At 40.1% G+C, this 13,607-nt stretch overlaps 1 protein-coding gene across 1 annotated transcript in view; it reads left to right on the top strand.

Annotated features, from left to right (window-relative positions):
• The window catches only part of DMD (dystrophin), a 2,524,637-nt gene that overhangs the window by 1,833,125 nt on the left and 677,905 nt on the right, over positions 1-13,607 (top strand). Inside the window, exon 54 of the mRNA XM_066577956.1 lies at positions 4,443-4,597. Within this exon, the coding sequence (XP_066434053.1) occupies positions 4,443-4,597 (155 nt within the window). The remainder of the gene's footprint in view (positions 1-4,442; positions 4,598-13,607) is intronic.

Raw genomic sequence — 13,607 nt, 5'->3', positions numbered from 1 at the left:
CAAATTATTTTGAGTTAAATCATTGGTTCCAAGATGCACAACAAGATCAACTTCACTATCTCTACTTGCAGCCTTGACAATATTCACAATACGTCTCTTATCCCTACTGACTGTAGCACCTGGAAGACATCTCACCTCCTTCAGCACATCAAAATTCTGTCCTAAATCAATACTTCTAATAGTTGAATCACCAACATGAACATGTTATCTCTTTTTGGTTATTCTAAAAACAGCATTAGGCTGGTTTTTAACACTTGATACCTCACATAAACCAGCTTCCCCCTTGCTAGTTACATTATCCTGTACATTAGGAGCCCTTTTTTGTATCAGCAACTACATTATCATCAAATTCAGAAAGAGCACCATTGGAATTATAAACAGTCCAAAATGAAGATGTATATGTTCCACAACCTGCAATCTCCCAGAACCAACAGTTATCGACTGTGCCCTTCTCCTCTGGAGTCTTTGAGGGAGAGTTGGCTGATTACAGGGCTGTTTTATGGCCCTCACTGTCTGGGATATCCTTATAAACTCAGACTTAAGAGAACAGGCTAAAGTCTGCAGCATAGAAAGATCACCATGTAAATCAGACAACCACATATATATTGGACAGCATCCCGAATTTCAAAGGATACTACGAAAGACAGCAGGCAAATAAGTATTGTGTTGTTCCAGCCTAGACATCTCTATCAGTAAAAAACTGTGTAGTCTGTAAGTGTTCACCCGCTGTGAATTCCTGATAACTGATCGCTGATCTTTCAGCATGCTGAAATACAACGATGAGCGACTGCTTAACGAAAACTGCAGGATGTCAGTGCAGTTAGACACAGCGATTATCGCTCAAAAGAGGGCCTTAACATCCTATCCAAACAGCAATTACACCATTTAGTACTTGGATTTAGAAAATAACCAATTAGAGTATCTAGAAACTAACCTTAACAGCTACTGTATACAATAAAACCTGTGACCAATGTAATATACAATTTAACCAACAATAAAACCTATATCTGACTATACAATAAAACTCTAAAACAGACTACACAATATAAAACAATAGAAACTATACCAGACTATATGATAATCGCTTATACTTGACTATGCAATATAAACTGTACCAGACTGTACAATAAAACCTTATAAACTGTACCATGAAACCTATACCAGAATATACAATATAAATCTATACACTATAAGCTTAAAGGGGTTGTCCCGCGCCGAAACGGGTTTTTTTTTTTTCAACCCCCCCCCCCGTTCGGCGCGAGACAACCCCGATGCAGGGAAGTAAAGAAAGTTTACCAGAGCGCTTACCTTAATCCCCGCGCTCCGGTGACTTCAATACTTACCGCTGAAGATGGCCGCCGGGATCCTCTGTCTTCGTGGACCGCAGCTCTTCTGTGCGGTCCACTGCCGATTCCAGCCTCCTGATTGGCTGGAATCGGCACGTGACGGGGCGGAGCTACACGGAGCCGCTCTCTGGCACGAGCGGCTCCATAGAAGACTGCTGAAGACCCGGACTGCGCAAGCGCGGCTAATTTGGCCATCGGAGGCCAAAAATTAGTCGGCACCATGGAGACGAGGACGCCAGCAACGGAGCAGGTAAGTATAAAACTTTTTATAACTTCTGTATGGCTCATAATTAATGCACAATGTACATTACAAAGTGCATTATTATGGCCATGCAGAAGTGTATAGACCCACTTGCTGCCTCGGGACAACCCCTTTAATACCTACACCGCATCCAACCAACAACTACAATATTCAGTAACTAACAGCTAAAACAGAACAATACCAACCTTAGGCTTTATGTCCACGAGCGTATCTCGACCCGCACGACATACGCTGTGATCTGATGCATTGGATTCCAATGCATCAGATCACATGGCCGTATTCCTGAGACGTAAAAGCGCCCGGCCAGCCAATATAGCGCCGGCGTTTTTACGTCAGGCCCAAAAGATAGACCTGGAACTATCTTTTGGGCCAGAATACGTCGGCCGCTGCATGGGCTCCTATGAGAACTCATGACAGCGGCTGGAGGTGGGAGGGAGTTTGACAGCGTGGCTGCTAAACTCCCTCTTCTCTCCTTCCTGCTCGGTCTTTGAAATGGGAGGGGGCGGAATGGGGGCGAAGCTAAGCACCACACCGCCTCCTCCCATTGCTGGCTGTGGACAAGGGGTGGGACAGGGGTGGAGCTAGGCTCCACCCGTTCCCAGCAATGGGAGGAGGCGGGATGGGGTGGTACAAAGAACGAGCCGGGAGGAGAGTAGAGGTGAGGCTGCAAGGGGGAGGGAGGGGAAAGGGGCAATGGCATGATGACCTCAGCATATTTGCGCTGGGGCGCATGCCGTGTGAATGAGCGCACAAATGTTAGATTTGTGCACCCATTCACGAGCTTCTACGCCCCAGAAGGTAGCATATATCAGCCAGCCGATATACGCTCGTGGGAAAGAAGCCTTAGCAAAATTATTAGTAATATGCAACCTAAACTTAGCCAATATTGATAAGCAGGTTTTTTTTTAGAACAAGGAAACTAAAATCTAAAATTTGGTACAAATTATGTTCCACTGCAGAGAATCCTCAACATTCCAACAAGCCCTAAATGTTGTGTGCACCTTTAAAGCTTATGCATCGATAGTCTAAGACACTACATGCTGTTTGAATGGGCAATACTAGCCAATCAAAGCAGTATGTAGTGTTGTATACTACTTATGGATACTAATGCACAGTGTGCTTCAGGTAGTCAGAAAAGCAGTGCAGACATCTTTTTTTTGTCCAGGACCGGAGGGTCACTTCAAGCACATTCTGATATGCCATTAAAAACCTATTAGACGTTATCATTAGCGCTGATTCTTAGTCTGATACCCACTTCCACTTGATGGCTGAAATAAGCAGCTTCTCTGCTTGACTTAACGCTGCGTCTGATTTTAACCTGGAGATCATCTTTTTGTGTTCGGTATGACCAATTGGACATATTAATTGTGCTATGGATTTCAGGCAATAAGGCACAATACAGAGCTAAGAAACTAGGGACATCTCTATTATTGCTTCTAACTAATGGAAATACAGATTGTTTGTTCAGACTTGTATTGTAAGGGAGCAACTAAAGAACAAGTTACAGTACAGCAAAGCTTGGTAGAAAATGCAATACATTTCCCTGGCGTCAATTACTGGAATGAATCTTCTCTTCTATGGCACAGATTTATAGTAATCAAATATTGCTCCAAAACTTTATATCCACTAATTGCTAACTGTAATAGATAACTGTAATCATAGATAGTGGGGGGAATACAAATGAAGAAAGGAAGTATTGGATACAGTAGGTTGGGTGTTAAAGAGGAACAAAATGCCATATAAGGATCAATATCATTCAACAGGGGAGCTGGGCACCAAAACTTTTATCATCCACCTGTTGCCTTCAGGTGAAGGAAGACAATGTACAGTTTTCTGCTGTGTGCCACAGCAGTGGACCGCCAGGGTGCTAGGTGGGCGTTAATAGCAACTGCATCTGCTAGTTTCAGTACGGGCCATTGTCTCATGGTATTGTTGGTGGTACGTGTTTTAATGTGACCCTAGTAAGCTGGAAAGTGTATCCATAGAGGGTATTTGTGAAGCATTGGGAGTCTAGTATAATTGTCTCCATAAAATGATTTATTGACAATGAATACTAAAGATCCTACCCTATGGAAACACATAGTTCTTGAATAAGGTTATATGTGTTAAATAATTGCTTTAAGCATATTAACAAAATCCACTATCAAGTGAGAAGGAGATTTGTCAACAAAAATGATGCATTTAAAAAATGACCTAAATGATTATCTCCTTGTCATTATAGATTGAAAATTCAATAATGTGGATGTTAAGTCCAGTTCTAGCATATATATATATATATATATATATATATATATATATATATATATATATATATATATATATGTGTGTGTGTGTGTGTGTGTGTGTGTGTGTAAAGTTCTGTGTTAAGCGTGTACATTATTTACTGCCTGATGTACAATTTACATGCCTTCTTTGCCACCTTTAGCCAGAAGAAAACCTATAAGCATTTCTGTAGTTACCATATCTAACCAGCAGATGGCAGTGATTACATAACATTCTTCATGCAAGCTAGAGCAGTAATAAATTGAATGTGCTGGTATATGCTGCTGTCATGCATTTCAACAATAGCTGCAATCAATATACAAAATTATGAATAATACACAAAATAAGCAATCTTTCTTGTTTTATTACAACTAGCGTGCCTTATAAACAAGATTTCGGAATAGTTTCCAGCATCTCAGTACAGACCTTCAAGATAATGTAATCTGCTTGAAATAAAGCATACAGATATTATTATGAATGTTTGACTAATAAAGACCTCATAGGACATGAATGTTCCAATCCTCCCTTTTCATCATATCTAATAACTGGACTACATATGTTTCCTAATGCAGCAATTTTCCAAGGAACTTCGTCAGTGGCAGATAAATGTTGATGGAACAAATGATTTGGCCTTGAAGCTTCTACGTGATTATTCCTCTGATGACACCAGAAAGGTGGAGCTGACGAAGGACAATCTTAACATGACCTGGACAAGAATAAACAAAAGGTACGGCATGTCTTCTCGGTATACTATAAATGAATGTTTGGTCATTATCACTGTCAGCTGGAATGACCAAAGGCAATCAACAGGAAGATGTAAAATGTCATGGCAATATAGTGGAACTTATCACATGCTGTAAGCAACCGACTCCTGAAGAAGGAGCTTAAATGACCTTAAAGTGATTTTGTTCACCCCCCCCCCCCCCCACCTGAACATGACTTTGGTTTACAGTTGGTAAATGACTTATTCAATGCTTGGGTGCACTATTAAATGACTGTATGTCTCACTTAAGCTTTGGATTCGCCATAGTAAAATAATATTTTCAATACCCAAATCTTGATTCTCTTGCATCTTGATTCTCTTTCATCACACAGTACTTTAAAAAGACTATGGGGCAAATTTACGGAAGGCTGGCAGTTTTATGAACCAGGAAAAAATGCACCAAATCTATTAAGTGGCGCATATGCCTTAAATTTACAACAATCCAAATTGGACCCTGACCAGAAAAAGGACAGTAAATGCTACTAAACCAATAAATCAATGCGTATTACAGGCAAGAAAAAGTCCAACTGAGTAAGCCCAAGCCAATAAATATAATCTTTATTTAGTTGGGAATAAAACAGACAGAAATAGGGCTTTATTGAAAGATACAGGGCTCTAAATGCAGCCCAGTAATAATTGGACACACATCAGAGTCTCATAAGCAAATTACTAAATCTCGTATATGTCTAGTCATGGAGAAAGACCAATAAACGCTTTAGGAGAATACCAGCAAAACTCCACTTACAGGTACAGCGGCTATAGAATGCAATGGTTTTTATTGCATTCTTGCCATTGGAGCCCCGATCCCCGGAGGATAGCTAAATGGGCAAAAGCATATGGGGGGGGGGGGTGAATTATTTTCAATCAGGAGTCCTATAAGTTCAGTTGAATATGCTATAGCCGCTACACCTGCAGCTGGGGTTTTGCTGGTATTCTCCTAAAGCTTTTATTGGTCTTTCTTTATGATTAATCATATACGAGAACCAGTAATTTGCTTATGAGACGCCCATGGGTGTCCAATTACTAATCAACTGCCTCTACAGATCTGTGTCTTTTAATATAGCCCTAGAGTGTATATTTCATTCTCAACTACATAAAAGTTATATGTATTAAGTTTGGCACATCTTTGGAAGTATGTGCAACATAAAGTCAAATCTATGCCAACTACTAGCTTATACCAGTTTATTGAGTAAACTGTAGTAAATTTGTCAACTAAGCCCATCCATTTTTTTTAAGTGGCAAGGGTGGCAGAAAAAGGGCAATAAATCCCATTTTTTTGTGCAAATATGGCTGCTGCAAAAATATACTACTATATATTGAATTCCCCCTTTTATGTGTGAGTCTATGAACTTAATTGTATGTTCTAAAATACCATTTACATTTGAATTATGGAAATATCGAGAGAAATTGTTAACTTTTATAAAATGTAAGAATTCTGAGGAATGCCAAAAATGTTATATTTGACCCATTTTATTTAATGTTTTATTTTACTAAAGCTGGACATATTCTTTAGCTCAGCAACCATGTTCCTTTGTTGCTTTAACTATGAACTACTCAGTTTATCTAAGAATTAGGCTTTGTTCACATTTCTGCTAAGATTTCCATTATTCTGTTCTGTCATAGGAGCTAAATAACAAGAATGAGGCACCAAATCCAGAACACGACGAATATGACTATAATGGGGTCTGTTGGGTTTCCGTCTTGCCACCTGGCTTCTCACTGAACAACATAGTGCAGCTTGCTGCACTATCATGTCTAGGATTTTGTACCCAACGATGCCTCAGGGCTTATTCACACGAGCGTATATAGGCCGCCGTTTTCACGGTCGGCCGATATATGCTACCATCTGATGCATCAGATCACACAGATGTATGCATCAGATCCAATGCATCAGATCACACAGGTGTATTGCCATGGTGTAAAAGCACCCAGCTGGCCAATATAGCACCGGGTGCTTTTACGCTTGGCCAGAAAGATAACTCTTGAACTCTCTTTCCTGGGCTGGAATACAGTCGCTGCCATAGACTCCCATGGGAGCCAATGACAGCTGCCAGAGAAGGGAGGTGGGAGGGAATTTAGCAGCATGACTGCTTCCCCCTCCCTCCCCCTTCTCTCCTCCTCTCCGTCCCTTGATGGCTGTTTGCAATAGGAGGGAGTGGGACAGGAGCAGAACAAAGTCACGCCCCTTCCTGCCCTCTCCTATTGCTGGCTGCTGACAAGGGGAAGAGAGAGGGCGGGAGCTTAGCACACTAGCTCCCCCTCTGTCCCGCCTCCTCCCCTTGCAGAAAGTCAGCAAGTGGGAGGGAAGGGGGAGACAGCTAAACTGTCCCCCCCGCCCAATGGCATTGCGGGCTCGGTGTATATCCACTGGGCCCATGCCGTCTGAACATTAGATTTGTGCACCTGTTCGTGCATTTTTACGGCACTACTGGACGCACGTTAAAAACGCCAACGGCCGTGTGAAAGAGCCCTCAGATGCAGCCTTTTGTTGATCATCAACCCTTTACCATTACATGATAATGTCACCTCCCAGTATTAACTCTTCTACACTTAGGGAAAATATTACTTTCCAATAAAAAAAACAAACTAAAAGCCAAAGTGTCCATTTACTGCATCATTATCCCCATTATCAGGTTCCTAGACAGGCTATGTAGGCACGCATGAAACTAATAATTAGAGTGTATTAGATTGTTGGTTGGAAATAGTATACATGTAGATTTACAGCATATGAAAGAGGCCTATGTACCGCCCCTCAGCTCTCTGCTTTACTACCAATGCAATCTATTCTTCACAATTTGAACATTGGAGAGCGAATCAAAAAAGTACATTAATTTTCCTAATTTAAGACAAATTGCTGCTATCACAAGTGAAATACATACTGTATGCATTGTGATTTTGTCTGTGATCACAACTGAAAGAAATATACATAAACCTTTTGTCCCTCGGAGTATGGCTGGGTTCTTGGTCTCCAACCATAGGCAGAGCACTGGGGAAGGGCTGCTGCTGTGGTTAGGTGTCTTACAACCAAAGACAGGTTTATGCTGTTTTCACACATCTGGAAATGGAAAGCTAAAATAATGGATGGCCAGATTGGTCATATGATAGACACCAATGGCGCCAAACAAAACCCATTGACTATAATGGTGTGTTAATTTTCTGTCATGGTGTTCAGCATTTTGCTGGAAAAATTAGCATGGAAGAGGTGTGAACACAACCTCGGAGGAAGATCTGTGAGAACGAGGGGATGGTTAATCTCCCGGGACCCATATATAAGAATTTTTTAGTTATTTCTCACAGCTGTGTTTGCTGTATATTTTCTTAATGTTTTATGCAAAGAATTGGCAAACCTTCATTTTCATTTTTTTTCTTAATCATGAAGTTCACCCTGAAACTGCTTATTGCTATAGCTAGGCTGTATTAACACTTTCCAGTCCAATTTGTATCCTGGTTTTCCTAGGGGGCTTACTCTTTTTCTGCTGTTGTACAGCGGCGCTATATGCTGGCTAAAGCCAGTACTGCATGAGGTGAGATGTTGGAGGGGCTCCGACAGCAGAGAGGCTGGCAATATACAGTAAGAGAACCCCCGACGGAAGTCCAGTAACATTGGAGCTGTACAGCCTTAAATCATAATGTCTTCACAGGTCAGACAGTGGATTGGAAAGGGTTAAAGGCATAGTACAGGATTAGAAAAACATGGCTGTTTTTTTACACAGCCATACCTGTCTAGGGGTTGCAACTGGTATTTGCAGCACACAGAGAAATGGCACCATATACCCATTTATTGTAGTTGCTCATCAGAAGGATTCATCGATCCACACAACAGTAGGAAAGATCTGCAGCACATTATATACAGTGATGTAAAAAGTTTCACTTTATTAGTATTGGTGCACAACATGTGAAGAATCAGAAGCAATCACATATTCTCCATCCAAAAAGTTCTTATATAAAATTCCATCCAGATTTACAGTATCTGACAAAGTTTGGGTCTATCCTGGATTTCTATCAAGTCATATCTGGCAAAAAATCTGCAACGTCTTATGAATTTTATCTGTCCCTTGGTAGCATGCAGATGCAAGAAGTTATAAATTCCATGCCTGATGCAACTTGATAAAAGTCTGGTGTGGACTGAAATGTCATCAGCTAAATCTTGATGAACTATGATATTATATACTTTTGATAGATTTACTATGTGTGGTTACTTTTGTCTCTTCTATTTGTACGCCAAAAAAATGAGGGGCATTCATTAACCCCTTAATGATGCGCCCCCTTTTTTTCCATTTTCGTTTTTTCCTCCCCCCTTTTAAAAAATCGTAACTCCTTTATTTATCCATCGATGCAGCTGTATGGGGACTTTTTTTTGCAGGACGAGTTGTATTTTTCAATGGTGCTATGTAATGTACCATATAATGTACTGAAAAACTATTGATTTAAAAACTTCTAAGTGGAGTAAAATGAAAAAGAAAAATGACATTCCACCAGCTTTAGTGCGTCTTGTTTCTACGGCACACAAACTGCTACAAAAAAGACATGATAACTTTATTCTATGGGTCAGTCCGATTACTATGATACCAAACTTGTATAGTCTTTTTTTGTACTAATTTTATTTTTCTCAAAATTTTTTTTAAAAATTATTATTTTCTAGCACCATCAATACCAAATATGTGTTTTTCTTTTATTATTTAGATTTTTTTTATTATAGATATGCCAAAAAGGGGGTGATTTAAACTTTTATTCCTTTTTTTTACAATTAATAAAACTTTATTGATCTTATTTTGACTTTTTTTTAGCTCCTCTGGGGGACCACAACTAGCGATGCTTTGATCGCTCCTGCAGTATGACATAATGCTATAGCATTACGTCATACTGCAATCTGACAGGCAGTCTATCAAGCCACCCCACGGGGATGGCTTGAAAGGCAGTCTGCTAAGGCAGCCCTGGGGCTGCCATGACACCTGTACGGCTCCCTGCGATCTCACAGCTAATGCCCGCGCTGTATGAAGAGAGGTCCCGAACGCTGCACGACGTAAATGTTATGCTGTGATTTTCCAAAATGCCAGCCCCCATTTGCTGGATGGTGAGTTCATCGATAGCGGAGTGGGGTCACCCTGGACTTGGAGCCGTTTCCACTAAAGTCGAACCATATTTGAATTGAATGTAGTGGAACTTTGTTCATCACTGTATATAGTGTACCTTGGATCTATTGGTTGAGCTGTAATCCACACAACCCCTAGATAATGATAGCACTGAGGAAGAAAACTACCTTTCTTTAACGCTTTAGGCTGGGTTCACACGGGACGGATTTGTTGCGGAAATTCTGTGCAGAATTTCTGTGCGGCAAATCCACCCACTGCTCCTAACCCTGGAATTAACCAGCCATGTGAACGAGATGTTGCAAAAATCTTGCCCACACGGGGCGGCCAATCCATTGCAACAAAGCGATGCGGCGAGGAATTGACAGCCACAGCATGTCAATTCTTTTTTCCCGTTGCGGCCTCACTCCTCTCTATGGTGAGAGAAAGCTGAACCACTCCAAAACCCGTGCCGAAATGCAGCAGGTTTTGAAGCTGCAGCTCCTCTGCAGCTTTTCGGTGTGGCCAAGCCATGAGGTTTCCAAGGGATGTCCAACCGGTGGGAACCCAGCCTTACAGTCTCTTTAATTTCACAGCAATAAATCATTTACGGTAAAAAGCTCTAGTCCTTTGTAACTCACAAACTGTATAGATGCAAAGGAGAGAACCTGTAGTGCATGTATGAAATAACTTCCTGAACTAAACAAGAAAATCTTTAAGGTTATGAGGTCTTTATAAATGAAAACCCTGCTGTGCATTTTGTACCTAGGTAACCTACCATACCCAAATAGCCACAGTCCTTATCTCTGACACATACTGACACTTGGTTTCAAAATGTGAAGTATTTGAAGACATCAAAAATACTTTTTGTTGTTGTCCTATAGCTGTGAAATTTATGACCGCTCCATTTCAAGGTTTTTTTAAGAATACAATAGTTCTAGAGGCGCGTAATGTGTAATACAATGTGCTAATATTCACAATACATGGGGGAACTTTATAATTTTATAGCATGCCTTTATGTCATCCTGTTAAACTCTGGCAAGTTTTTACCACATTCTGTACTGCAGTAAACCAGATAAAGAGCACATTCTAACCAAGCTATTCCCCAACATCATTTACTAATGAATTTCACAAAAATGTCAAAGTTAAATTGTTTCAAACTCTCTGCCCTTTTGTGGATCATTCTGCACTGACTTCATTAAATAAGTACTCTGGATATTAATATGGTCCAAAATTCAGAGACATTTGAAAACCTCTGCACTTTTTCTACATTAGGCACAATATTTAAAATTCTGTCGCAATGTGAATTTCAGCAAAGTGCAAGGAAATAAAATTCATGGCTAACAATTTCCATAAAAAAACACTTAGCAGTTTGTTGCTCTAGAGGCACATGAGCAATGTTAACATTTAGTGCTTTTTTAAGTTTTTTTTTCCTCCACATATATCAATTATAGAGCATCTATACAACTAAATGTTATGTTAGGAAGAAGCGGCTAAAAGCTCATCCTCCAATGACAGGACTATGGATAATGTGCGCAGCATTTACATACCCTTGGAGAAAGTGAAATACAATGCTTTATATTAAAGATTTTGTAGCCCTCAAGTGGGGAGGAAATAGAATTAGTCTATGCATGTGCCTAGCTACAAAAATATGGAATCACCGTACGAAATGCCTTAAAATTGGTCTCTACATGTTTTATTGAAATATCATTTATAAGCCCATGTAACTTAAGTGGAGGTAATATGACACAGATGCTACTGGGCAAAAGTGAACATCTGGCTGAGCAACAAGGTTCCATTGGTCAGGGGTTTGAGCCAATCAGTTGCTGTTAACAGCTGCTTCCCAAAACCACCCAGAGCAGGGCAAGAGGTGAAGTAAACACAAATGTGGTGGGAAAGCTCTCAGCCAAGCAGGGGTCAAAAGGGCAGCTCAGTGCTAATGATTAAAAACCCATATATTTCGTATGGTGTTTCTATGCCTTTGAACACCCCCTGTAGCTATAAACGGGGCAGAGGTTGCAATTGTATTTGGGCCCTACAGCCTGAGGAACCAGTAATAAACCACATATTTATTTTCTCTATACTGTGATGTCACTGTGTGCATTATTCCTTTTTAGTGAAGTTACACCTTCTCTGTGAGAGCACTGTGCATATTGTTCCTATATTATGACATCACACGTACTGTGACATCACTAATCTTGCTATTCAGATTTTGTTTCTGAATATATCTGTATATCTGTGCAGAGATGCCACTGTTCATCTTCTAATGTGACATTACATCACACTGCAACTGTTGCATCATTTGATTGCATAGGTTTTGTGGTTTAATTGAAGCAGCTGTGAGGTCCTCTATGCTATTTACTGTGGGTGCTGCATAGGATAAAGGGTTCATGTAACTTTTCTATCATTTGAGTCAGCATTTGCACGTAAAAAAGCAGTTTAAATTCCGTCAGGAAAGTGTTTGATTCCCACTTCTCCTGCCCACACAGAGTGATTGACAGCTTTTCCTATATGAGCTTATATACAGGGAGAGCTGTCAGTCACTCTTGTTGTGGTAGAATTTAAAAGTGTTTTATATAAAAATACTAAACGATAGAAAACTTTGAGTTTAGCATCTCTCCATCTATCTTACTGTATGATGAGACAGGGTGGCATAAGGGTCAGATTTTTATAGAAGAGTTCTTATCTATTCTAGAAATAAGAGAGCTCATGCGTCCCTTTAAATACATGGTTTGGTGCTTAACTTTAGATAATGCAGCCCATCTAGGGAAGTTAAAGATATATAAATTCTATAATGACACGGTATTACAATATGTAAATGGTAAATAACCTGTTTACTGTTCGTCAGCAGACATAGGGAGGGGACTAAGTTTTAACTTGTTGGAAATGTTATTCTAAGTTTATCTGGAATATCTTCAGTTAGCAAGCATGATTGGCTGGAAGAGCCACCACTTTACAAGACTGCCGTCCATATTGTGATCCATTTCCTTTTGAGTAATTATGCATTCCAACTTTATTTTATACTGTTTTGTATTATATCTTGAAACTACAAACAAAATGAATTAAAAACAAAATCTGGACACTATAACATTTAGGTCACATTTTGACAATCTAGTAGCTACATCTCCTGCCAAAATTTGCCGGGAAGGGTGGTTTGATTTTTACTAAACTGGAAACAAATCCTGCCTATTCCCCCACCAATTCCAAATTTCTGTTGGATCCAACTACTATAGTTGATTGTGGTAGTGTCGCTTTATGTGATTGTTCTCCGTAGGAGAAACAAAGTAATCTTGTAGCTATGATACCTTTTACATGGGACGATTCTCATTTGCCCAAGCGAATGAGCCGGTGACATCATCATTAACTAATTCGCACTCGGGCCGCCTGTTTAGACTTCACATTTCTTGTTGAGAATTATGCAGTTCTTGCTCACTTGACATTCAGTGTTTCACATTCCTATATGAAACACGAAACGATTGGTGATTAAACTGCCTGACAAGTGAGCAAGCCGGGGCTGATTTTTATGGCGGCTAAAACTGAACGGCGAACGAGAAGCACACGATTCTCATTCATCGTTCAGTCATTGGCTACATTTAACTGAATGATTATTGTTCAGTTCTGCAGGTTTAAACAATTTTTTAAATGATAATCATTCAATCTAAGTGCAGCATAAGAAAAAGAAATTATGATGTTACAGCAAGATTTCAATATTACTTTTGTTTCTTCATCAGGCTAATAATATGATCTATCTGAAGAAGCATATACATATACACTTAGGCCTAAGTCACACGGGTGTTTTTTCCCGCGATTTGCGGATCGCATAACGGATGCACATCCACAAATCGCGTGATCGGGGCCGACGATTCGCTGAAAAATCTGCACATAGCAGCATTTTCAGCGAAACG

This window comes from Eleutherodactylus coqui, chromosome 1 (assembly GCF_035609145.1).
Source record: "Eleutherodactylus coqui strain aEleCoq1 chromosome 1, aEleCoq1.hap1, whole genome shotgun sequence".
Classification (NCBI taxonomy): domain Eukaryota; kingdom Metazoa; phylum Chordata; class Amphibia; order Anura; family Eleutherodactylidae; genus Eleutherodactylus; species Eleutherodactylus coqui.
Note: the sequence above shows the minus strand (reverse complement) of the source record. Positions and strands in the feature narration are given on the sequence as shown.